General features: G+C 46.9%; 1 protein-coding gene across 6 annotated transcripts in view; it reads right to left on the reverse strand.

The window, feature by feature from the left end:
• Positions 1–994: 994 nt before the first annotated feature.
• Positions 995–27,369, reverse strand: part of NPAS2 (neuronal PAS domain protein 2) — a 199,093-nt gene continuing 172,718 nt past the window's right edge. For 3 of the 6 annotated variants that reach the window (XR_015137371.1, XM_086327931.1, XM_086327935.1), the window contains 7 exons: positions 26,334–26,423; positions 23,060–23,206; positions 16,970–17,161; positions 15,490–15,665; positions 14,529–14,621; positions 5,002–5,167; positions 995–2,411 (listed from right to left, as the gene is read on the reverse strand). Coding sequence is in view for 5 of the 6 variants with exons in the window: in XM_086327931.1 (XP_086184057.1) it covers positions 2,244–2,411; positions 5,002–5,167; positions 14,529–14,621; positions 15,490–15,665; positions 16,970–17,161; positions 23,060–23,206; positions 26,334–26,423 (1,032 nt within the window). In the remaining variant the exon portion in view is untranslated. Of the gene's footprint in view, positions 2,412–5,001; positions 5,168–14,528; positions 14,622–15,489; positions 15,666–16,969; positions 17,162–22,770; positions 22,978–23,059; positions 23,207–26,333; positions 26,424–27,369 lie in introns of those variants that run through there. The other 3 variants (XM_086327932.1, XM_086327933.1, XM_086327934.1) reach the window with 3 other exon arrangements.

Raw genomic sequence — 27,369 nt, forward strand, 5'->3', positions numbered from 1 at the left:
GGAGGGAGCCGGGAGCCTTTCCCGGCGGCAGCGATCAGCTAGCTGCAGAGATGCAGAGGGGCCTAGGCTAGGGGCGACGAGGGAGGCAGAGCAGAGGTGGGTTTGCACAAGAAGCGTTTCGAAATTAAAAGCGCCAGTTTGTAACTGACTATATGAAATGTCAATTCAGTAGACAGTTATTGATAAAACCACCTTAGAAAGGGAGAGTGAAGTACTATGTACTGTCTATTATATTGGAGAAATCAATATGATTTCGTGACCTTAAATATGTTTTTAGCTCTATCACAACAAAATGACCCAATAACAGCAATGGAAGCAGCGCTTTTATCCAACACCTGGTGTAAAATAGGTACCTTGAAAATGATGCCAGGAGGTTAGGTGTGAGTTGACAGACTTCATGGCCAAGTCCCGGGTCCCCATGCCAAACCCACGGGTTCAGAACTCTGGACCTTCCGTCTGCTGATCAGAGGGGTGCCTTCTGCTGTATCTCCCCTATCCACATGATGTGTGCACAGGTCTCTGTGTGCACAGGTCTCCCAGACAGACACACAAACCCTGGTGCATCACTTATGCATCACATAAGTGCTGGCAAGCAAGAGGCCATGGAACCAGGTGAGTTTAATTATGGGCTATACCTGCTTCTGTGGATTATGGCTTGGTCATCTCTATGGATTACCCATGTCTCTTAAGTTAGAGATGTTTCCAGGAACTTTTTCTGGTTTTGTCAGTTTGTTTTGCTATCATTTCTAAAAGAAGCATTGATTTCTTCCGGCACAATCTTTAAAATAAAGATCAGGATCCCAATAGGCTGAGATGCATGTGAGCTCAAAAAACCTAAGGCCATTACCCAGATTATTGGTTGCTCGCTCCCACCTTTTCTGGATTTTTGATTATCCTTAGAAACGTGTTGAAATTTAAAAAAAAAAAAAGTTTACTGACGAAGAGAGGTATGAATGCATCAAGAACAAGGTACAGAAACTGCCTCAAAAGGAAATTATACAAATTTGTTAATTTATTACAAAATGTCCACTCACAGAAATACACAAGAAAACTTTTATCCTTTTATATTTTGGGAAAGGAACTGGTGTCTCAGATACAAAATAATTTACACAGAATCCATACAGTTTTATTTTATATAGAAATAGGTCCTTATTACAACGGCTGTACAATTCACTACACTTCGTCTTATAATTACATAAAATCTTCTCTTTAGAAACATCTCAACAAAACATACAAAAAAAGCAAAGTGCATTTTTGAAAAGGAAAATCCACTCCTGGGTCTCGGTCAGGAAAGATATGTAGAAAGCTGTGGCATCCTCACTCCGAGGGCCAGCATGGCGGGGAGGGGGGTTTCCTGGGGCCCTGTCTGGCCTGTAAAACCTTCCCTTTCACAGTCCTTGAGTCCTGTCAGAATCCCAGAACATTACCTGCAGGATTGTACTTTGCGTTGAGTCACCTTTGTAGTTGCAATCACCGGGAAGTCAACAGAAGACAGTCCAGTGTTACATTCAGGATAAGAAAAAAAAGCCAATCACCAGAACGGTGTGGGGAGAAGAGTCTCATTCCATTAGGGTTTAGGCGGGAGGGTGGGAGGTGGGGGGGCTGCAGTCTGGTTAATAATGCCCAGCTTTGCTTTCTGATTGGTGGGCTGTTTTTGTTACTGGGGTCTCCGTGTGAAGTCAGGAGACTTGGTTAAAAAAAAAAAAAAAAAAGGAAAGTGCCTACGTTATCTCCTTGTGCAGCTGTGCAAATTAAGACAGAAACGATCATCTAAACACAATGAGAAAAAAAATCATCTCTCCATTCAAGACATCGCTGACCGGGTGCTTCTCCGAGGAAAGAGGGTCTGGAGAGTGAAGGCCAATGAGCACATGCGCACGTGGCGCAGAGGCTGGTCCACGCTGGGAGGAGGGGCGATCCAGCAGAGACGCTCCATCTCTAAGCTGAACAGAGTGATGCTCTGATGCGCTCAGCTGGGGACCGCGGTCGGTCCGTCTGGGTATGGTTGTAGAGTGTGGCTATGAAGCACAGGGAAAGGGGAAACAGGGCCAGCTTCCCTGCTCACTCATGTCCATGCTGGCCGCTGCCCTCGGACATGGTCACCACCCAGGAGCTCTGAAATGGATGCGGCGTGCACGGAAGTTGGGGTGTCCTTTAAACCCTTCTCCCCAACTCCTTGGCCACCCGCCCCCTCGTCCGTCCATTGGTTAAAGCTGATGTGACCCAACCGAGGTGCCCGGCCACTACCGGGGCGGCTGCTGGAGGCCTGAGGACTCAGACAGGCTGCTGACCCTTCGGGCCGGGCGCGCGGGCCCCGGCGTCGGGTAGACCAGGGACCCTGGCTGTTGCGAGTAGGTGGAGAGAAGGAGGGAGTCCTGCTGCTCACTGTGCAGAGAGGTTGGCACCTGCACCTGGAAAGAAAGGAACCAGCTCCAGGGAAGGTTCTGGGATTCAGGGACTCCTTCCCTAAATGGCTGGGGCGGTGATGCAGTCCTCCTCAGATTAAAGGGTCCTCCTCCCCTGCCTGAAGACCTGGGGGTAAGGAAGCCCAGCTCTCAGGCCAGCACTAGGGGTTCCTCCTGGCCCGGTGGCCGGGGGCCCGCTGCTGCTGCTGCTAAGTCACTTCAGTCGTGTCTGACTCTGTGTGACCCCACAGACGGCAGCCCACCAGGCTCCCCTGTCCCTGGGATTCTAGGCTGCAGGAAGTGGTTTCTTGAACACATGCACAGGAGACCCCACATAGCCTGTGTGGTATTGGATGCTGGAACCTGACACCACATGCAAATCATTGCCGGTACAGCATCTAAACAGGCCTGCAGTCCACATACTTTTCACTGGTGGTCCCTATTTCCAGAATCACTTCCAAATACAGCCATGTGCCAGGAAGCATCCTAATTTGAAGCTCAGAAACTCACTGGGTTTTCCTGGTACCTCAGATGGTAAAGAATCCACCTGCAGTGCAGGAGACCTGGGTTCAATCCCTGGGTTGGGAAGATCCCCTGGAGAAGGGCATGGTAACCCAGTTCAGTATCCTCAAAGCCTGGAAAATCCCATGGACAGAGGAGCCTGGGGTGGGGGCTACAGTCCACAGAGCCTCAAAGAGTCAGACACGACTGAAAACTGACAACAACTGGTCAAACATTAACTCTGGAACCTTCAGTCTCACCTCGCATTATTCCCAGCCATGAAATTTCCCCTCTAAGGAATCCAGTCCACCCTGTTTCCAAAGCTGCGCAAGGCACATCTGCCCCTCTACCTCGGTGCAGGCTGCCTCTGTTGTTGAAACGTTGTCCCCTCACACCTCACACTCAGCCATCCACTCTTGGAGAGTTTCCGTCCCCACGCCCCATCCTTTTTTGACCTTGGCCCCCCAGCCCCAGTGCTCCATTGGCACTGACTCTCTGTGATGTCCCCTGTCCCCCTGCGCTCAGGGTCCCTGAGTGCTCCTTGCATCCTTAGCCCTGCATCTGGGTGGAACAGGCACCTACAAGCACGCCGGTGGCTCCTGATGAAGGCACAGATAGATGGGCAGCTTCTACCTTTCCCCCTGCCTTCTCCCCTCATCAGTTCCTGTCCCAGATCACTCCAGGGTCCTGCAAGCAGACCAGGGAGCAAAGATGCAGTCCAGAGTTAACTCCCACTAAGATGTGGTGTTAGGGAGATCTGAAAACTATGCCATAGCTGGTTTAGCCGCCTTGGAATTCAATTACAATTTAGAACTCGAGGAGGACTCTGCATCTTGGTCACCCCACACATTCGCCTATGGCTTCGAGGATGCCCAAGCGGGGCAGGCGGGGGTGGGGAAGCAAAAGCTACACTGTGCCTTCTGGTAGGGGCTTGAGGCTGTGGAGGAGGCCCCATTGGACAGGAACGGGCACATGGGCATGTGTGGGAGGGAAGGCCAGACCCTGAGCAGACACTTCTGTCCCATCTGATCCCCCAGCCACTGACTCACAGCCCTTCCTTCCAGTGCTTGTGGCACTTGCTTAAAATAAGAAGTGACCACAAGATTACCTATATACAATGGAATATTACTCAGCCATTAAAAAGAATGGAATAATGCCATTTGCAGCAACATGGATGGATAGAGATTGTCATACTGAGTGAAGTAAGTCAGAGAAGGAGAAATAGTGTATGACATCTGTTATATGTGGAATCTAAAATGAAATTATACAAATTAACTTATTTACAAAACAGAAACAGACTCACAGACTTAAAAGAGAAGGAACTTATGGTCCCCAGGGGGGACAAAGGGAGAGAAGGGATAGTTAGGGAGTTAAGGATGGACATGTACACACTGCTGCATTTAAAATGGATATCCAACAAGGTCTTACTGTACAGCACAGGAGACTCTGCTCGTTGTTAAGTGGCAGCCTGGATGGGGTGGGAGTTTGGGGAAGAATGGATACATGTATATGTATGGTTGAATCCCTTTGCTGCCCACCTGAAACTATCACAACATTGTTAATCAGCTATACTCCAATATAAAATAAAACTTAAAAAAAAAAAGAAGTGACCACAAGGAAACATGCCCCACATTTTCCTGGAAAGCCTCAAATTCATGCAATGTTATCTCATTCATTTAAAGGAAGTTTGATGAACCTTTAAACATGATGTAATTTTCTACTCGTATGAGATACTGCATATAAACACACTAACAAGCCCAACAAACATGGCAATCAGTGTCTGATTTTTGCTCTAAGAAAGTGTAGACACCATAATAAAAATTACTTTTTAAAAAATGGACCTTCTTAGTGCGTAACGACAAGAGGCCAAATAGCTGCTTCTAAGTTTCTCACACTGTATATACATAGACTTTATCAACTTGGAGCGTGATAAACTTTAGAAATGATAAAGTTTCAAATATGAATCTGTCTGAGGCTTATTTTTATACTGACGCCTAGAACCCCGTTGAAAGCCCGGAACGGAAGGAAGGGCCCATCAGGCCTGGGCTGGGGACTCGGCCCTGTCTCCCCCTCCCCAGGCGCGGCCCAGCCCCACCTGAAGAAAGTGCGGAGGCTGCGGCTGGGCCTGTGCAGGCTTCAGGGGTGACGGCTGGGAGGCGGGGAAGCTGGGCTGCAGCCCCATCAGCAGGACAGGGGTGGCGGCGCTGCTGCTGGTGGTGTGCACGTCGGGGTTCTGAAATACGGCCTGGCTCTGTGGATACCTGTTTGGTGACACACAGAAGAAACCTTTACAAAAACTATTGACATGACACCAAGGACACGGATGACAAGAGGAAAACAGACAGACACGACTTCATCACAGCTAAGACCTTGTGAGCATCACTGTCCATGCAGTGAAAACATTGCTGGAAAAAAAAAAGCTGTCAGAAAAATCTTTGCAAGTCCTATATCTAATAAGAGGTTGCTATCCAGCTACATTTCTACAACTCACCACCACAACAAATGCAAATAACCTGGTTAAAAAATGGGCAAAAGGCTTGAGTAGACATCCTGGAAAGAAAAGGTCCAAATGGCCAATAAGCACATGAAAAGAGTCATTAGGGAAATGCAAATCAAAACCAAATGAGGACTTCCCTGATGGCACAGTGGATAAGAATCTGCCTGCCAATGCAGGAGACAAGGGTTCAGTCCCTGGTCATACCACATGCCACGGGGCAAACTAATCCCCACAAATGTTACCATGGCAAAACTGGGAGAGTCAACAGTGTTACTCAGCATGCAGTTGGCATCATTGTAAACAAACAAGTTAAGGGTAAGATTCTTGCCAAGAGAATTAATGTGTGTACTGAACATATTAAGCCCTCTAAGAGCTTCCTGAAATGTGTGAAGGAAAATGATCAGAAAAAGAAGGAAGCCAAAGAGAAAGGGACTTGGGTTCAGTTGAAGTGCCAGCCCTGCCCATCAACAGAAAATTGGATTAAAGATTTACTGAGCATGGCCTCGCCCATTAGAGCAAGACCCCGATTCCCCCACAGCCAGGCCCTCCCATCAGGAACCTTCAACAAGCCCCTTAGTCTCATCCATCAGAGGGTAGACAGAATGAAAACCACAGTCACAGAAAACTAACCAAACTGATCACATGGATCACAGCCCTGTCTAACTCAATGAAACTATGAGCCATGCCATGTAGGGCCACCCAAGACAGACAGGTCATGGTGGAGATTTCTGACAAAGTGGTCCACTGGAGAAGGGAATAGCAAACCACTTCAGTATTCTTGCCTTGAGAACCCCATGAACCCAGGATGAAAAGGAAAAAAGACATACACTGAAAGGTGAACTCTCCAGGTTGGTAGATGCCCAATATGCTACTGGAGAAGAGTAGAGAAATAACTCCAGAAAGAATGAAGAGACAAAGCCAAAGCAAAACAATGCCCCATTATGGATGTGACTGGTGATGGAAGTAAAGTTCAGTGCTGTAAAGAACAATATTGCATCAGATCAGATCAGATCAGTCGCTCAGTCGTGTCCGACTCTTTGCGACCCCATGAATCACAGCACGCCAGGCCTCCCTGTCCATCACCAACTCCCGGAGTTCACTCAGACTCACGTCCATCGAGTCAGTGATGCCATCCAGCCATCTCATCCTCTGTCGTACCCTTCTCCTCTTGCCCCCAATCCCTCCCAGCATCAGAGTCTTTTCCAATGAGTCAACTCTTCTCATGAGGTGGCCAAAGTACTGGAGTTTCAGCTTTAGCATCATTGCATAGGAACCTGGAATGTTAGGTCCATGAATCAAGGTTAATTGGAAGTGGTCAAACAGATGGCAAGACTGAACATTGACATTTTAGGAATCAGTGAATGAAAATGGAATGAGCGAATTTAATTCAGATGACCATTATATCTACTACTGTGGGCAAGAACCCCTTAAAAGAAATGGAGTAGCCCTCACAGTCAACAAGAGAGTCTGAAATGCAGTACTTGGGTATAATCTAAAAGATGACAGAATGATCTCTGTTTGTTTTCAAGGCAAACCATTCAATATCACAATAATCCAAGCCTATGCCCTAACTGAAGAAAGTAGGGAAAATCACTAGACCATTCAGGTATGACCTAAATCAAATCCCTTATGATTACACAGTGTAAGTGAGAAATAGACTTAAGGGACTAGATTTGATAGACAGAGTACCTGATGAACTATGGATGGAGGTTCGTGACCTTGTACAGGAGACAGGGAGCAAGACCATCCCCAAGAAAAAGAAATGCAAAAGAGGAAACTGGCTGTCTGAGGCCGCCTTACAAATAACTGAAAAGAAGATCAGTGAAAAGCAAAGGAAAAAAGGAAAGATATACCCATTTGAATGCAGAGTTCCAGAGAACTGCAAGGAGAGATAAGAAAGCCTTCCTCAGTGATCAGTGCAAAGAAATAGAGGAAAATAATAGAATAGGAAAGACTAGAGATCTCCTCAAGAAAATTAGAGATACCAAGGGAACATTTCATGTGAAGATGGGCTCAATAAAGTATAGAAATGGTAACAGACCTAACAGAAGCAGAGGATATTAAGAGGTGGCAAGAATACACAGAAGAACTGTACAAAAAAGATCTTCATGACCAAGATAATCAAGATGGTGTGATCACTCAGCTAGAACCAGACATCCTGAAATGTGAAGTCAAGTGGGCCTTAGGAAGCATCACTACAAACAAAGCTAGTGGAGGTGATAGAATTCCAGTTGAGTTATTTCAAATCCTGAAAGATGATGCTGTTAAAGTGCTGCACTCAATATGCCAGCAAATTGGGAAAACTCAGCAGTGGCCACAGGACTGGAGAAGGTCAGTTTTCATTCCAATCCCAAAGAAAGGCAATGCCAAAGAATGCTCAAACTACCGCACAATTGCACTCATCTCACACGCTAGTAAAGTAATGCTCAAAATTCTCCAAGCCAGGCTCCAGCAATACGTGAACCATGAACTTCCAGATGTTCAAGCTGGTTTTAGAAAACCAGAGATCAAATGGCCAACATCTGCTGGATCATCAAATAAGCAAGAGAGTTCCAGAAAAACATTTATTTCTGCTTTATTGACTATGCCAAAGCCTTTGACTGTGTAGCTCACAATAAACTGTGGAAAATTCTGAAAGAGATGGGAATACCAGATCACCTGACCTGCCTCTTGAGAAACCTATATGCAGGTCAGGAAGCAACAGTTAGAACTGGACATGGAACAACAGACTGATTCCAAATAGGAAAAGGAGTATGTCAAGGCTGTATACTGTCACCCTGCTTATTTCACTTATATGCAGAGTACATCATGAGAAACGCTGGACTGGAAGAAACACAAACTGGCATCAAGATTGCGGGGAGAAATATCAATAACCTCAGATATGCAGATGACACCATCCTTATGGCAGAAAGTGAAGAAGAACTAAAGAGCCTCTTGATGAGAGTGAAAGAGGAGAGTGAAAAAGTTGGCTTAAAGCTCAACATTCAGAAAACTAAGATCATGGCATCTGGTCACATCACTTCATGGCAAATAGATGGGGAAACAGTAGAATCAGTGGCTGACTTTATTTTTTGGGCTCCAAAATCACTATGGATGGTGACTGCAGCCATGAAATTAAAAGAGGTTTACTCCTTGGAAGGAAAGTTATGACCAACCTAAGACAGCATATTAAAAAGCAGAGACATTACTTTGTCAACAAAGGTCCGTCTAGTCAAGGCTATGGTTTTCCAGTAGTCATGTATAGATATGAGAATTGGACTATAAAGAAAGCTGAGCACCGAAGAATTTTGAGCTGTGGTGTTGGAGAAGACTCTTGAGAGTCCCTTGGACTGCAAGGAGATCCAACCAGTCCATCCTAAAGGAACTCTGTCCTGAATATTCATTGGAAGGACTGATGTTGAAGCTGAAACTCCAATACTTTGGCCACCTGATGCGAAGAGCTGACTCATTTGAAAAGACCCTGATGCTGGGAAAGATTGAGGGCAGGAGGAGAAGGGGATGACAGAGGATGAGATGGTTGGATGGCACCACCGACTCAATGGACATGAGTTTGGGTAAACTCCAGGAGTTGGCGATGGACAGGGAGGCCTGGCATGCTGCAGTCCATGGGGTTGCAAAGAGTCGGACACGACTGAGCGACTGAACTGAACTAAATACTCCAATCACTACTGCGGAAAAAGCTGAAGGTGAACAGTTCTACAAGGGCCTCCAAGACCTTTTAGAACTAAACCAAAAAAAAACCAAAAGTCCTTTTCATCAAAAAGGCCTGGAATGCAAAAGTAGGAAGTCAAGAGATATCTGGAGTAACAGGCAAGTTTGGCCTTGGAGTACAGAATGAAGCAGGGCAAAGACTAACAGAGATTTGCCAAGAGAATGCACTGGTCACAGCAAACACCCTCGTCCAACAACATAAGAGATGACTCTACACATGGATGTTACCAGATGGTCAATACTTAAATCAGACTGAATATATTCTCTGCAGCCAAAGATGGAGAAGCTCTATACAGTCAGTAAAAACAAGAGGAGCTGACTGGATCAGATCGTGAACCCCGTATTGCAAAGTTCAGAATTAAATTGAAGAAAGTAGGAAAAACCAATAGGCCATTCAGGTATGACCTAAATCAAATCCTTATGATTATACAGTGGAAGTGAGAAACAGATTCAAAGGATTAGATCTGATAGACAGGGTGCCTGAAGAACTATGAATGGAGATTCATAACATTGTACAGGAGGCAGTGATCAAGACCATCTCCAAGAAAAAGAAATGCAAAAAGGCAAAATAGTGGTCTCAGGAGGCCTTACAAATAGCTAAGAAAAGAAGAGAAGCTAAAGGCAAAGGAGAAAAGGCAAGTTAGATCCATATGAATGCAGAGTTCCAAGGAATAGTAAGGAGAGATAAGCAATCCTTCTTAAGTGATCAATGCAAAGAAATAGATGCAAATAGAATGAGAAAGACTAGAGATCTCTTCAAGAAAATTAGAGATACCAAGGGAACATCTTCATGCAAAGATGGGCACAATAAAGGACAGAAATGGTATGGACTTAACAGAACCAGCATGTAATAAAAAGAGGTGGCAAGAATACACAGAAGTATACAAAAAAGATCTTAATGACCCAGATAACCATGATGATGTGACCACTCACCTAGAACCAGACATCCTGGAGTGCAATGTCAAGTGGGTCTTAGAAAGCATCACTATGAACAAAGCTAGTGGAAGTGATGGAATTCCAGTTGAGCTATTTCAAATTCTAAAAGATGATGCTGTGAAAGTGCTGCATTCAATATGCCAGCAAATTTGGAAAACTCAGCAGTGGCCACAGGACTGGAAAAGGTCATTTTTCATTCCAATCAATCCCAAAGAAAGGCAATGTCAAAGAATGCTCAAACTACTGCACAATTGCACTCAAATCACATGCTAGCAAAGTAGTACTCAAAATCATCCAAGTTTGGTTTCAACAGTACGTGAACCAAGAACTTCCAGATGTTCAAGCTGGTTTTAAAAAAGGCAGAGGAACCAGAGATCAAACGGCCAACATCTGCTGGATCATAGAAAAAGCAAGAGAATTTCAGAAAAACATATATTTCCGCTGGTAAAGAATCTGCCTGCAGTGCAAAAGGCCTGGGTTCAATCCCTGGGTTGGGAAGATCCTCTGGAGAAGGGAAAGGCTACCCATTCCAGTATTCTGGCCTAGAGAATTCACAGTCCATGGGGTCACAAAGAGAGACAACTGAGTGACTTTCACTTTCACTTTCTTCTTCATTGACTATGCTAAAGCCTTTCACTGTGTGGATCACAGCAAACTGTGGAAGAATATTCCCATTCTTGAAGAGATGGGAACACCAGACCACCTGACCTGCCTCCTGAGAAATCTGTATGCAGGTCAAGAAGCAACAATTAGAACTGGATAGCAAACGATGGACTGGTTCAAAATTGGGAAAGGAGTACATCAAGGCAGAGTACATCATGAGAAACATTGGGCTGGATGAAGCACAAGCTGGAATCAAGATTGCCGGGAGAGTCATCAATAACCTCAGATATGCAGATGACAGCATCCTTATGGAAGAAAGCAAAGAGGAACTAAAGAGCCTCTTGATGAAGGTGAGAGAGGAGAATGAAAAAGCTGGCTTAAAAATTAACATTCAGAAAACTAAGCTCATGGCATCTGGTCACATCACTTCATGGCAAATAGATGGGTAAACAGTGGAAACAGTGACAGACTTTATTTTCTTGGGCTCCAGAATCACTGCAGATGGTCACTGCAGGCATGAAATTAAAAGATGCTTCCTCCTTGGAAGTAAAACTATGATCAACCTAGACAGCATATTAAAAAGTAGAGACGTTACTTTGCCAACAATGGTCTGTCTAGTCAAAGCTATGGTTTTTCCAGTGATCATGTATGGATGTGAGAGTTGGACCATAAAGAAACTGAGGGCCGAAAAATTGATGCTTTTGAACTGTGGTGTTGGAGAAGACCCTTCAGAGTCCCTTGGACTGCAAGGAGATCCAACCAGTCCATCCTAAAGGAAATCAACCCTGATTATTCATTGTAAGGACTGATGCTGAAGCTGAAGCTCCAATACTTTGGCCACCTGATGTGAAGAGCTGACTCACTGGAAAAGACCCTGATGCTGGGAAAGATTGAAGGCAGGAGGAGAAGGGGGTGTCAGAGGATGCGATGGTTGGATGGCATCACCGACTCGATGGACATGAGCTTGAGTAAGCTCCAGGAATTGGTGATGGACAGGGAGGCCTGGTGTGCTGCAGACCGTGGGGTCTCAAAGAGTCCGACACGACTGAGGGACTGAACTGAACTGAAAGCACTCCAGAGCACCACAACTCCGGAGCCTGTTTGGTGCTAATGCTGAGCCCTCGTGCCCATGAGCCCGCATGCTGCCGTTGAGTCTGTGAGCCTCGTGCCCGTGCTCTGCCACAAGAGCAGCCACCACAATGGGAGGCCCTGGCACTGCGACAGAGTCTCCACTGCTCACCAAAACTAAAGAAAGGTTATGCAGCGAGAAAGACCCAGCACAGTCACAGAAGAAAAAATCAAAATGAGGTATCATTTCATTACAAGTTAACGAAAAAAAGTTGTACATAACAAGTATTGTTGAGGATGCGGAGAAATTGGAGCTCTTGTGCCCTGTTGGTGGGAGGGTAAAATGGTGTAACTGCTGTGCAAAACAGTGTGAAGTTTCCTCAAAAAGTTAAACTTAGGTTACCATGTGATTCAGCAATTCTACTTTTGGGTATGTGCCCCAGAGAAGTGAAAGTAGGGGACGGAAACAGTTATTTGAACATCCACGGTCGTAGAAGCGTTATTTACAATAGCGAAAAACTGGAAGTAACCCCACATTCATTGATAGATGATAGATAAACAAGGAGCCGTGTATACAGACAGTGGAGCATCATTCAGCTTTAGAAAGCAAGGAGATTCTCATGTAGGTCACACCATGGGCGAGCCTCAAAGACATCACACCGAGTGAAATAAGCCCATCACAAAATATGAATACTGTACGAGTCCACTTAGATGAGACACCTAGAGAAGACAATTGATAAGAGACAAAAAGCAGAAGGCTGGGGGCAGAGCAAATAGGAAGCTGGGGTTTAATGGGGACACGGCTTCAATTTGAGAGGATGAAACAGTGCTGGAGATGGACGGTGGTGATGGTTGCACAAAAACGGGGATGTACTTATGCTATTGCATTGTACGCTTAAATATAGCTAAAATGGGAAATTTTATGTTATATAGAATATACATTTTTTCCTAAAAGAAAGAGTACTTGATGATAATGGCCAAGTAACAAGGGGAATGCCATTTGGGAGAACTCTGGAGGAGTCCAGACCAGCAAAGAAATCGAAAGTGTTAGCCACTCAGTCGCGTCAGACTCGTTGCAACCCCATGGACCATAGCCCACTAGACTCCTCTGTCCATGGGATTCTTCAGGCAAGAAAATTGGAGTGGGTAAGCCATTCCCTTCTCCAGGGGATCTTCCTGACCCAGGGATCGAACCCAGGTCTCCTGCATTGCAGGCAGATTCTTTAGCATCTGAGCCGCCACGGAAGCCCAGAGGTAGATATTTAAAGATACTATACAGGGACTTCCCTGGTGGTCCAGTGGTTAAGACTTCACCTTCCAAGGGAGGAGGTGCGGGTTTCATTGCTGGTCACGGGGCTAAGACCCCACATGCCTCCTAGTCAGAAAACCAAAACACAATACAGAAACAATACTCTAACACATTCAATACAGATGTTAAAAACGGTCTGCATGCAAAAAGTCTTTTTTAAAAAAGATACTATGGAGAAGTCCATTTATATTTTTAGAAGTGTTCTATCTCTACATGGGTCGTTTTATGGTAACAGGCACTGGGGATTCCAAAATTTCAGGGGCCTATGCATGTGGGAGGCAGACTCTGACCTGCCCCAGAAGACGGAGTGTTAGGTCATGTCTGGAGGAGATGGACGGGGAGATGTGGACGGTATAAATTACTGGGTTGACCGAAAATGACAGTTTAGATGTTTCAGAGGAAAGAATTTCTGTTTTTGCCTAGTTTCCTGCATTTGAAACATCTCTGGAAAGTGATGTCACAATAAGTGTTTCCACTTATCTGGATCATTTAGAAAGAACAGTCCAAAACCAATACCAACATCCCGCACACCCCTCCAGGCAACAGAGAGCATCCAAGAGTTTAAAGGCAGTTTCCTTGCAGTGTACAGCTCCTGCCACCCCCGATGCCACCACCCCCACAATCATAGGGTTTTCATGGATATAGGTATGGGCCCCAGTCTTCAGAAATGCTCAGTAATCATCACTGTGCCTATTACTACTGGAGGAGGACACAGGAAGGACTCCAGGCAGGTAGCCCCCAGGGCATGAATGGAAGGCCCCTGCGTCTGGGCACAGCAGGCCTCATTAGCTAGCCCTGTTCCCGTGAACTTCTGACGCAAATGAAACCAGTGTTTATATGACCACGGTGTCTGCTTTATTTCAAAGGGCTTGGAACTATTTTCCAGTGGCTTTTCAAGGATTCACTCCTCCGGCTCCAGTAAACCTCTGTCCCTCATAATGAAATTGGCTCAGCACAGCTGCCCGGGTACTGGGGGTGGCAAGCAAAGAGCCCGGGGCGAGGAGAGAGAGAAGGCTCCATGTTTGGGAGGGAAGGAGGGCCCCACGTCTGCACAGGGTCCTAGTTCAGGGCCCATCCTCGGAACCGGAGAGCAACAAGCTCGTGTGGGGGAATCTGCCAGCATTGGGCGGCCAGCCGGAGCTGCACAGGAGCCCTGGGGAAGGGGGACAAGGCTCTGTAAGACTCCGTTGACCCGGGATGTTACCCCTTAGACATGCACAGATGGGAAGACGGCGATGAACTTGGCACGTAACGAATTATTTCCTTCAGGTCTTGTTCTCAGCCTGGAATGCTGACATGAAGTTTTCTCTCTTGACACAGGAAATGGAGGAAGAACAGCTGAGGGGAGGAGTCCTTTAGAAAGGTGTGGGCGCATGTGGATCCGCCCTGCAGTGCCCGACTCGCAGGTGTGTGGCTGGTCCAGGCAGATGAAACCCTGCAGCCTGAGACCACTCAGTGTGGCTCCATGCCCCACCCCTCCCCAACCTGGGCCACCTACTTGACTTGCCGTCCGGTCCTCCCGACCTCTGAGGGCTGCCTCGCGTCACAGGATCCGGGCATCATGGGCTGGATGGGCTGGCTCAGCAGTAGCCTTAGAGCCGAGGAGGACAGAAATGAGAAACTGATCAGTACCCAAGCTGTGGACCCGCCGGCCAATCCGCACCTGCCGAGCCTCACTGGACCCTTTCTGGCTGGCCCCACAGAATCCCAGCTGCTCTGTTCTGGAGGATCCTTGCTGCAGGAGGTCTCTTCCTCTGGCCATCGAGACCCTAGCCCTGTCCTGTCACTTCATGAGCTGAGGTCAACTGCAGAGTTGATTAACAAATGAGTCATTTCACAAAAGGGAAACAGACTCACAGACTTAGAGAACAAACTTACGATTGCCAGGGGGAAGGATGAGGGGATAGTTGGGGAATTGGGGATAGACATGTACACATGGCTATATTTAGGATAGATAACCAACAAGAACTTACTGTACAGCACAGGGAACTCTGCTCAGTGTTATGTGACAGCCTGGATGGGCAGGGAGTCTGGGGGAGAATGGACACATGTATATGTATGGCTGAGTCCCTTCGCTGTCCACCTGAAACTATCACAACACTGTTAATCTGCTTTATGAAAAAAGTGAAAGTGTTAGCTGCTCAGTCATGTCTGATTCTTTGTGACCCCATGGGCTATAGCCTGCCAGGCTCCTCTGTCTATGGAATTCTCCAGGCAAGAATACTGGAGTGGGTTGCCATTGCCTTCTCCAGGGATCGAAACTGGGTCTCCTGTATTGGCAGGCAGATTCTTCACTGGCTGAGCGACCAGGGACTCCAATACAAAATAAAAAGTTCAATTAAAAAAACTGCAGAGGATTTAGAGTCTGTTTGTCTAAACTCTGCCTCCATCTTCAGCAGAGAGCGGAGATGAACAGTGTAAAACTGTCTTGGGTATCTTTCCAAGGACAGAGTCTATACCTGAGCTGCCGGTCATGGCTGAAGTCCGGGCTGGGTTGGCCCTGGGGGGCCTCCTGGGAGGCGGAAGCTGGCGTGGTCAGGCTCAGAGCCAACGGGAGCGCAGTGGTGGTGCTGCTAAACTGGGGTGTCAGGCTGCTCCCCTGAATCATCTGTGAGCTTCTCAACGGCTTTGGACCCTGGAGCAACCATCGAAACAAGAAAGGTAAACCTTCAGCTCAACTCAGGTGTCACCTCCCCAGAACCTCTTTCTGTATCCGCTTAGGCCTTTCCGAACATTTAGGACCCACTGACCATCATTACGATGTTTTGGTGTTATGACTGGCTTTCCTGTTGGACTGCAAGCATCTCAAGAATTCTTTAAACCCTTTGGGATTTAAAGGACAGTGCCAGGCTTGGAGCAGGCAAGCCGTTGCTGAATCCATGATTGTTTTGTTATTTTGTTCCTAAGTCCTGTGTGACTCTTTGCAACCCCATGGACTGTAGGAGCCCCCCAAGCTCCTCCTCCTCTTGCCTGGGATTTCCCAGGCAAGAATGCTGCAGTGGGTTGCCATTCCCTTCTCCAGGGAATCTTCCTGACCCAGGGATCAAACCCATGTCTCCTGTATTGGCAGGTGGATTCTTTATTGCTGAGCCACCAGGGAAGCCCAAATTCATGATTATGTGTATAAATAAAAGAGGCTTCAGGAAAAGCTGTATCCAGCCTTCCAAACTGTGATGGTCTGGAAGCAGGGGCTCAGAACTTCTTGAATCCATTGGGTTCAAGTGCCACTGAGTGATGGGTGACCCTGTCAGACTGCAAGGTCACTGGTAGTAAGTGGTAATGACTGGGAGGGCAGGGCTTGAGAGGGAATCTTGGGCACCAGGAGGAGCATGGTGACTCTGCAGAAAGGGATGGTAAACAGAAGTGGATAACTGTTCTCACACGTGTGTGTGCATGCTAAGTTGCTTCAGTCGTGTCCAATCTGTGTGACCCTATGGACTGTAGCCTGCCAGGTTCCTCTGTCCATGGGATTTCCCAGGCAAGAATACTAGAGTGGGTTGCCATTTCCTCCTCCAGGTGATCTTCCTGACTCAGGGATCAAACCTATGTCTCGTATCTCCTGTACTGGCAGGTGGGTTCCTTACCACTAGCACCGCCTGGGAAGCCTGAAGCCAGGGGCGATGACGGACACAAGGACATGTGTGTGTCCCCACATGTGGGGATGTGTGGCTTTCAGCATGCACGGCAGAGACGGCCATTTCTACCTCTAGCCAAGCTCAGAATCAGAGCTGAACATTCCAGCTGCATGATACCTTTAAAGCACTTTAATATATTGATAAAACACAGAAGGGAACCAGTAGAACTTGGGACTTCAAAGTGACAAAGACAAGAAAAACCGCATCATGATTATCCAGCTCTGGTCATAGGAGAAGTAGATTTCTGGTTCGTGAAGACCATCTGCTGGTGACAGGGACTGAGCCTGGAGATGAGCACATTTACCTGGGTCGATATCACACTCGATTCTCTTAGCAGGTGCTGGTTTGTGACCTGGGCAGAGGCTATCTGCCCTGGAAGCTGCGGGCTGGCCACAAGCTGGGGACCTGGGCCGGACCTCTGCTGGAGCTGCTGCTGAGTCTCCGGCCGCTGGGCACTGCTGAAGCTCAGGGATCCATCTGGCTGCTGCAGAAACATCTGGAAGCACAACAGAAATGCCGTAAGGCTGTGATCACTGTCCTCACAGGCCCGCAACTTCTTTGTATGGCCTGCCTATCCCCGGCATAATGGCAGCTTTCTTACTCAGGCTGACCTGCCTGGGAAGGTTCACCCACTAGACGTGGAGACACTGAGCGCCTGGGAGGCCACCAGCAGAGCGCATGAGCCAGAGAGGGGCAGCCAGTGGCAGGGTGCCGACCTGGCCTGCAAGAAGGCTCCAGTCTAGTGACGGGGGTCTGACAGGGTGAAAGATGCTGAGACCCAGGTATGCCACTTGACATGCTCTTTTAGTCTGTACTGGTTTGTCACTTTCTTATTAGAAGGAGAAACGTCTTGTGAATGGAAGGAGTAGCACAATCACGGTGGCACAGGGTTGGTTGACTAGTGGTGGGGGGCACGTCGTCCTGGCAGTAGGACCTATGCCCGGGCTTGAATCTCTGACCAGTGACCATCATCTGTACCCATCCTATGGTTTGTATCATCTGTCCAGCTCCCAGCTGAGAGGGCAGTCCTGCCCTGGTTAACTAGGTGCCTCTGCATTTCCAGGATGGCAGGTAAGTCCAAAGGATGACATAACATCAAGTCCATGAACTTTAAAATGATGTTTAAGAAAAAGTTTTACAATCACCACACTAATCTCTATGTGCTATTTAATATGTCTCAGACATTCAATAAGCACAGCTATATCAGCCTGGTAGTTTTAGTGGCAAAGGTTTAAGAGAATTTGATCCAGTTCATAAAGAGTGTTTAAAAGGTTATAAGAACCTTGGTCTACTTTGTTTATAAATTTGGTATATCCAATAACAATTCCTTAAGGACTTCCCTGTTGGCCCAGTGGTAAAGAATCTGCCTGCTAATGCAGAGGACACAGGTTCGATCCCTGGTCTGGGAAGATGCCACTTGCCTCATTGTGTAACTAAGCTCGTGAGCCTCAATTACTGAGGCTAAAAGCCACACCTACTGAAACCCATGCACCTACAGCCTGTGTTCCACAAGAGAAGCCCCTGCAATGAGGAGCCTGCACACCCCAACAAAGAGAAGCCCCCATTTGCCACAACTAGGGAAAGACTGCTTGAAGCAACAAAGCCCCAGAAAAGCCAGAAATAATACAGAAATAAATTTTTTTAAAAGAGAATTCCTTAAGGGCCCAGAAACATTTTACTTCTTAGGTTTATAAGTCCGCCTAGCCAAGAACACGAAATATCTGAAAGGTTAAGCTATATTAAATTTGTAAATTAATGGTTTTCATAATGAATGTTATTTACCATTTGTTAAGTTTATAAATTAATTGAATGTGAACACAAGTAAAAGCACGGATATTTTTGGCCACATCAGTAGATTTGTAAATAAAATGTAATCTGTGGATTGACTGTAAAGGTTTAAGAAAGAGAACTTTAGTAATTTCTATCATACTTTAAACTTAAGACCTGTGACTAGCTCTTTTTAAAAAAAGTTCCTCTTGAGCATTAAAAACTGGTATTATCTGTATCGTGGGCTTTCCTGGTGGCCCAGATGGTAAAGAATCTGCCTGGAATGCAGGAGACCTGGGTTCAGTCCCTGGCTCGGGAAGATCCCCTGGAGGAGGGCATGGCGACCCACTCCAGTATTCTGGCCTGGAGAATCCCATGAACAGAGGAGCCTGGAGGGCTATAGTCCATGGGGTCACATAGAGTCGGACATGACTGAGCAACCAACACTTTCACTTCCATTATCTGTATCAGATTCTTGACAAGCAGTGTCCCACTCCACTTTAGATCCTTAGCTCTGAGGGCTGAAAGACTCTCCCCCTTGATCGTCTGGAACTTTACCCCGAATACCTGCATTCAGGGTGGCATAACCTCACACCCAGTATGGAACTGACATGCTGACACATGCTGAGTGACAGAGTTGTTTTGGAATCACGCCAGGCAGGTGCTTAATCAGTTAGTTCCAGCATCTCCTCCATAGGGTGTGTCAAGCCCTGAGCAAGATGACCATCTAATGCCCTTCCAGCCATACCACCAGGCAGGTCTTCCCACTTTCCTTCCTGCCCCAACCCACCAGAAAAACCTGCAATTTTGACTGAAGGCTCTTTGTCACTTTAGAATTTAAGAAGAATTTTCTGGGTCTCCATACTCTCAGATCCAATACCCGAATGTTCAGAATTAGTGCTTTACACAACCTCAGCGAGCTGGCTTATTCATAGCACACAAGGTAATTTACATTTCAGCAAAAACCCAGTATTCAAACTAAATAACAAATATTTTTTCTGGTGGGATACAATTTACCTTCTGATTAAAGTTCAGACAAATGCAACCTTTATTTATGATAGGCAGTATCATCTAGCTTAAATCCAACAGACTTCAGTTCAAATTCCAACCCCCCCACGTACTACTGGTATGAACTTGGGCAATTTTCAAAAACTTCAAATTGACTGTTAGTTTCCTCATTAATAAAACAGTAACATTAACACAATATACCTCATAAAAGATTTAATGGGACTTATGTTGAGGCATAATCCTAGGTGCTCAATAAATGTTAGAGAATAACAATATTTAAAATAAAAAAGAAGTTCCTTTTGCTCCTTTGCCTCTTGAGGCATATAAAAACTATCTGAGGACCTCCTTGGTGGTCCAGTGAGTAAGAATCTGCCTGGTAATGCAGGGAACACAGGTTTGATCCCTGGTCAGGGAAGATCCCACATGCCATGGGGCAACTAAGCCCATGCACCACAGCTACTGAGCCCTGGCACCCGAGGGCCCATGCTCTGCAGCAAGAGCAGCCACCACAGTGAGAAGCCTGTGCACTGCAACTGGAGAGTGGCCTGAGCACAGCGATGAAGACACAGCTCAAAAAAAGAAAAGAAAAAAAACTCAGAAGTGAATGAATAGAATAAATAAATGAACAAACAAATAGATCAAGGTTTGCTCAAAGAAGGGAGACTGTTTATGCTTGTATAAAGGCAGAGACTGCTGGGTCTGCTACTCTGTCCCATTGATGTATGTTCTCTGAGGGCAGAAACCTTATTCTATTTATTCCTGTGTCCCCACAGCACCTAACCAATTGCCTGGAACATACTGGGTGTCTGCGAGATAGATGACTGGATGGAAGAGTGGAGGGATGGGTGGGTGGTGTGTGGATGGATGGGGGGACAGATGGTGGATGAACGGATAGATGTGTGGACAGAGGGATGGAAGGAAGGGTGGAAGGATGGACGGATAGAAAGACGGATGAAAGAACCAATCAGAGAACACATCTGCCATTGCCACAGGTGTTCTTTTTTCTTGGCGTTGCCAGTAGAGGGCATGAGTGCTCTCAAAAATAAATTAAGAAGTGACCTCCCAAGGATGCAGGGGTGACAGCTTTTCAGCTGAACAGCTCTCTATGTAGCGCCCTTCATGATCCCATCTAGGTGCAAACACCACACCCTGAAAATGTCTCCCTCATAACCCAATCTTTTCTGGAAAAAAAAATATACTTAGCAAGCATCTCAGGCCCACATAGTCTCAATGAAGCTCCAAGCCAATGGGATAGGTAGGAAAAAGTCCACTGAAGTTGGGAATAATGAACCTGGGGGGAGTGGGGAAGGGGTAGGATGTGCTACTGTGCATGTCCACGCCCCTGCTTTAGTGACAGTAAAGGAGAATTGTATGGCTTAAGAAGATGACTTCTTAACAGTACTCTGGAGTCAGTTTTATAGAAAGCCTGAGGAAAATTTTCCCTAATTCAAGTGGGCAAAGTCATCTGAGAAAAAAAAAAAACCACAAACTTTAATTTTCCACCAAACGAATCCTACTGCTCACATGTGGTTTTCATTGTTCTTATATGCTTAGCTTTACAAAGACTTATTATTACAGGACATTTCAGAAGTACAGAAAATAGATACTGTATAATGAAACCCCATATATCAATGCTAGGCTTCAGCAATTATCCACCTTTTGCTCTTATTTAATCTATCCTCCCACATTTTTTGGGAAGATTGGAGTAATTTTTACTTGCTTATCTTTTATGCTTGACTCACTTATTGTTTTTTTTAAACATCGCATTTTGGCTGAACATTTCGGAAAGTATCTCTTTAAATCCTTAAATGTGTAAAAATACATGAAAAAAGACTCTTTGAGGACTCGTTCTCTGGTTTGACTGTGGATTTCCAAGCTCATTGGAAAATTCCACTGCAGAGATAAGGTCAAGGGAAGAAACCAGCGGAATAACACGTGGAGCCCTGGTGCCCACGTCATAGCTCACAAAGATCAGATGCTAGACCTTGGGGGTCAACAAAATGCACTGTCAGGAGGAAGAAAAATAATAATGCTTCATACCAGAGAGCAAAAGAGATAGCCTTGTGTCTCTGTCACTTCAGAGTTCAGCTTGGGCTCTGAGGCGGATCTTCATCCGCCCACCTTGCTTTTAGCAGTTTCTGGCTTAGTGCCCCCTTCCTGGTAATGTAAAAATTCCATTCAAGTCATTAGAGTCAGGAATTCTAGTCACCGGACCCTGGATTGATGAGGATCAAGATCAAGGCACTTTGATGACCCCTTGTGTCGTCACATAAATGTTGCAGTATTGTCCCTTGGCAACTCGGGGATGTCACTCAGGAGGTTGAGGGAGCACAGGGCTGTGGGCGGGGCGAAGGGTTATAGGCAGAGCACAGGGCTGTGGGCGGGGCGAAGGGTTATAGGCGGAGCACAGGGCTGTGGGCGGGGCGAAGGGTTGTGGGCGTGGTGGCCGGTCCAGAGGCACCGAGCAGGTGCACCTCACTGGCTCCTCTGCCATAGGGGACCGGAGGGGCCAGGACGGGCAGAGAGGGCAGCCCCAGGTTTACAGCATATGTAAAGCCCACCAGGAACATCTGTAGGGACCCAGGGAGGCAGGATGGCTGGCTCTAGGAGTCTCCAGGCTGCTCAGCACCTTTGTACTATCCTGTGTTCATCTCAGTTCAAGGTGTTCTTCTGTCCACAGGAGAGGTTGCGTGGATGGTGGGGGTGTGGGGGGTGGAGTGGACGGCAGGGTCAGCACCCTAGCCATTTCCCTCAGGGGTCTCTTCTGCTTCCATCTGTTCCCCCTTAGGTGGGTGCCAAGGCTTACCTCACTCAGGGCAGACTCCAAGGTTGGCTACATTTACAATCAAAGGCTGGGCCCAAAGAATGTGCTTTGGAAGAAAAACAGTCCTGGACTGATTTAAATGAAACTTGGTAAAAATAATTTAACCTTGAAAGAGATCCAATATATAAAGATTTTCCCTCCATAAAGGAATCTCTCGATAGGATTCAAAGAAGTGACATCTGGGGCTGGGGTGGGGTGGGGTCCTATTAAAAGCAGCTGCTTTCAGAGGACACCCCAATTGCCATGCTGCAATGGGGGTGGCCTGGGGGTGCCAGGGTGCTGACCTCCAGTCTCTGGCTCCCGGGCCGCCCCTCTGCAGGGGGCAATGGGCACAGATTCGTGTCTCCCTGCATTCATGCTTTGGATGAGAGCAAATAGCAGACCATCTCTTTGTCAGCAGCCTGGGGGGTGCCCGGAAAGCAGTTACACAGGTGCTGGGGAGTTTAAAATTCCATGGGAGAGAGGCTGGTGTCTGTGCAGGGTGACTAACCACCAAACACATAAAACAAAATGCAGGCGACACAGGAAATGTGTGTCCAACAGAGTGAGGGGTGAGTGAAAAGGCTGTCATGTGAATTTTACGTTTGACCTGGAGCCGGGGATGGTGGAGGTGGGGTTCATTACTTGCAGTTCACTGGTAGAGGTTTCAGTTTGTCCAGGAGGCAGGGCACAGTAAGGCAGCCTAGTGAGCCTTGGAGGGAGTCTTGGCTGCCCTAAAAGGGTGGATTAGGATGCATCACACAGCGGTGGGGAGCACAGAGCCCAGGGGACCGCTGGCCCGGTAAGGGGCATCACCTGGACGTTGGAGTCCTGAACCAGGCAGAGCTGCTCCTGGATCTTGTGGAGTTCTTCCTGCTGCCACCGGATGTTGGCTTGCAGGATGCGTGTCCGCTGCTCCAGCTGGTCTTTGATGGTCTGGAACATGCTGAGCTGTGCTGAAAACTTGAAGGTGGGGTCAAGACACAGAACCCAGTGAGAGTGCTATTTCAGCCATGCAGACGGATATTGCTGTTGCTCTGAGTGGCCCTGTGCACTTTCACTTTCAGGGCCTTCCCCTCCCTTTGCAGCACCCCTGAGCCACTGCTGCAACGAGTGACCCACTGCTGGGGAGCTTGCCCATGAGCAGGGGTTCTGGATAAGGGTGGGGGTGGCCCAGGGACTCCCCTGTTAGCTTTTCTCAGGCCCATGGGGACCTGCAGGTCTAATTCATTGCACTCTAATCTGGGAGGGCCAGCTTTGGGATTCATCTGGAATGTGAATATACACATACATATATGGGGTTCCCAGGTGGCACTAGTGGTAAAGAACCCGCCTGCCAATGCAGGAGACATAAGAGACGCAGGTTTGATCCCTGGGTTGTGAAGATCCCCTGGACTAGGAAATGGCAACCTGTTCCAGTATTCTTGCCTGGAGAATTCCATGGACAGAGGAGCCTGGCAGGCTACAGTCCATAGGACTGCAAAGAGTTGGACACAACTGAAGCGACTTAGCATGAACGCACATATAAGTGAATTGCTTTGTTGCATATCAGAAATTAACACATTGTAAATCAACTGCACTGCAGTAAAAAATATTGGTAAAAAAATCTGCTGCTAAACATTTGTTTAAAAATATCTGCTCTATACCAACGGTATCACAAAAATCTCACTCAGAAACCTCACTGATCAAAACACCAAGCTAGGATTTTGAAAAAGAATTCGATCGAGAAAGAAAAGTTTGGCAAAACTAATACAATTATGTAAAGTTTAAAAATAAAATAAAATTCAAAAAAAAAAACCAAAGAAAAGAAAAGTTCTATCAGGTATTCAGTTAAGGTAACAGAAGACGAAAGCTCCTGTGCTGGGTTCCCTAAAGTCTGGAGACTGTGCAGGCTATGACACCATGTTCAGAGAGGATGCTGTGGACGGCCCCTTGGCTCCCAAGGGAAACAGAGGGGGCTGGAGGCAGTCATCGGTGAGGGCCCAGCATCAAATTTCATGAGTGTTAATTACTTCCAGTATTATTCTTATTTTCCTAAGGCATTCCAGGAACCCCCAAACATGAATCTCTTGTTATATTCTTTCTTTAAAGCTTATTTACTTTTAATTGGAGGATAATTGCTTTACAATGGTGTGTTGGTTTCTGCCGTACATCAGCATGAATCACCATAGGTACACACATGTTCCCTCCTGCCCTGAACCTCCCTCCCACTGGCTACCCCATCCCACCCCTCTAGTTTGTCACAGGCGCCGGGTTGAGCTCCCTGCGTCACACAGCAAATTCCCACTGGCTGTCTAGTTTACATATGCTAGTGTGTATATTTCCAGCCTACGCTTTCAATTCGTCCCACTCTCTCGTCCTGCTGTGTCCACAAGCCCATTCGCTACATCCGTGTCTCCACTGCATCCCTGCAAACAGGTTCACTGTACCGTTCTTCTGGATTCCATAGATATACGTTAACAGGCAATATTTGCTTTTCTCTTTCTGAATTACTTCACTCTGTATAACAGTCTCCAGTCTTGGTATATTCTAGATCATGGCCTTTTTGATAAAGAGTTTTATCCCAACTTAGAGACACGTTGGCAACCATGAAGCAAAACCATCACTTACCCAGATAGCCAATTTCCTAGAGTTTGGATTTTATTTTATATTTCCCCTTTTAGTGATAACATCAGTGAGGGGAAAGAGAAAACTGCAGAATCGCATTTTTCACATGAGTAGGCATGAGAAAAACTGTCTGACATGAAAGGACAACATTATGCAAGAACCTCTTAAAGAATACAGCTATTAAGTATAATACGCCTAAGAGACTAAGAACTGTTAGCGTTAATTAAAATGAGGTTCAATATACAAAAAATTAGAATTCCAAAAGGACCTTCATCACACCATGACTTATAAAACAAAGACATTCTTTCCTATGGAAGACCCACAAGTTGAAGGAATTCTCATTTCAAAGGCCTGTGGATAAAAGAAGTTACTTCCTACCAAATGTGCCTTGGGAATTTGAAGAATAAAAAAATAATTCTTTTTTTTCCTAATGAGGATGAATAGAGATCATGTTAGTCAATTCTGGATGTGTTGGTTTTATATCCTTACTTAAGTCTAACTCTAGCAAGGGGCCCATGCTAGCGTGTGTCTTTCTTATTCCAGGAAAACAGACGAGGCCGCTGTTAATGGGACAGGCATATGTTCTGAAAAGATATTCATCAGTGGTGCCAGACTGGCAGCAAGACAGACTCTACATTTTGGCAAGAGTATGGCCAGGGGCACCCTCCCTCTCTCCCCCAGGACCCCCTTGTGGCCAGGGAGGGGGCAAAATTCAATATCCCATCAAAGAATTGAAATCTGAGGTCTGACCAGTCAGCTCAACTGTTCTTGGAGTTCCAAAGGCAGAATATATACATACATATATATATATATATATATATATATATATATACACCTTTTTTTTTTTTTTTTTTTACTGGTTCTGTAAAAACACACACTGCGTGGTGGCTTCTCTGTTCATATGAGCATCTCTCCCTTCAACTTTGAGTTCAAAAGCAAGGGCCCTGTTACAAGTATCCTTGCCTCCTTCACACTCACTCCCTGACTGACCCAAATAGTAACTCATTGACTGTTGTTGAAACAAAACAGGAATTACTCTGCAAAGCCCTGGTCCTTTATTTATTTATTTATTTTTAATGTGGTATTTATAGTACTGGACTCAGAGCTTTTAAATCCTTGTAGAGTCTTTCTATGACATTTGTCCTAACTCAGACCTTCTCTAAAATATTGTGGCCAATCAGGAGTCATGAAAAATGAGAGGAACACAGAAAAGTGGCCGAGGGATGAAGCAAGATTGTCGACAGGATTGGGAGAGAGATGCGGGGGAGATCAATGGGAGGACGGATGGAGATGAGGGCAGTGGGGAGGGGGCAAGGGAAGGGGCAGACCCACAACTCAACACACCCCGCCTACACGTGGGGAGGAAGAGTTTCATGTTGGGGGCCTTGGTCTGGATGTGTACCCACATCCTCCAGTGGATTTCAGCATCCTGTCTCAAGGAAGTGCCTCCCTGGGTCTCCCTTGCCCTGAGTCCCAGACTTACCTGTGACACGGGGGCAGGTGGGCTCTGCAAGATGGTCTGAGGCAGGAGCTGCTGTGTGAGGTCACAGGACGCCGGGGCTGGCAGGGGGGCCTTGGGGAGAGAGGGAGGGTGGCTTTGATACATATAAGCTTCTGGGCTATTACAGAAGGGATGGGGCGCCGTCTCTCAGCCAGCTGGGCTCTCTGGCTTCAAGGAGGCCCTCTGCCCTGGAGTGGATCGCTCACTTCTGGCAGGTATGTGTTCCTCTGAAAAGGTGGGGTCACAGGCTATTACCCTTGCAGGGAATGGAGTCAGAGCTGACACACAGCTGGTGACGGGTGGGGGACCCTGGGACCACTCAGGCCCGACATTCCCACCATGGTGCACTCTGCAGAATCACTACCACCAGCCGGAGCTGGGCATTGCCACCCCACCCCACCTTCCCTCCTGTTCGAGGCTCCATTCTTGGTGGATTTGGCTGGTCTTTCCCTAAACTGATACTTTCTCAGCGGTGTTGTCCAGCAGAAAGGTCGTGAACTCACACCCAGTGTTGGCTCTGCGTGGCCTTTCCGCTCAACACTCACACTCATGGGGACAGACGCAGCGGCACGCTTTCCATCACTGCCTTGCCAGGCAGCGTCTGTGGCTGCAGTTTCACGGGACACTGCTGGAATCTGGGGGAGAGAGCCCTGCAAGGTCAGCTGACTCCCACACCTTGTGGGCAGGGGGCCATTGCAGGGGGGACTAGAATTGCGGGGGGAACGATGTGTAGAAATGAGAAACGCAACCCTCAGCTTCATGAAGCTCTTGAGAATTTTTAAAAGTAAAAAAGATTCTTCTGAAGCTATTCCATCATTGCCCCAGGCCCTGGGGGCTATGAAAAGCAGCTCCAGTGGCAAGTTGGCCCCAGGACAGCACTGGGGCAGAGCAGCAGGAGGCCTTGTCTTGAATGAGAGTCCTGGGGGCTGCTTCCGATTCTCTCAGTTGTGTTCCACTGCTCAACTGGGTGGAGGAACCCTGCCACCCTCAGCTGGTAGAAGAGCAGTTTGGTACAGTG

The sequence above is a fragment of the Bos grunniens genome, chromosome 11 (assembly GCF_055505025.1).
Source record: "Bos grunniens cultivar Pamir isolate PY7600 chromosome 11, Bosgru_T2T1.0, whole genome shotgun sequence".
In the NCBI taxonomy this organism is placed as follows: Eukaryota; Metazoa; Chordata; class Mammalia; order Artiodactyla; family Bovidae; genus Bos; species Bos grunniens.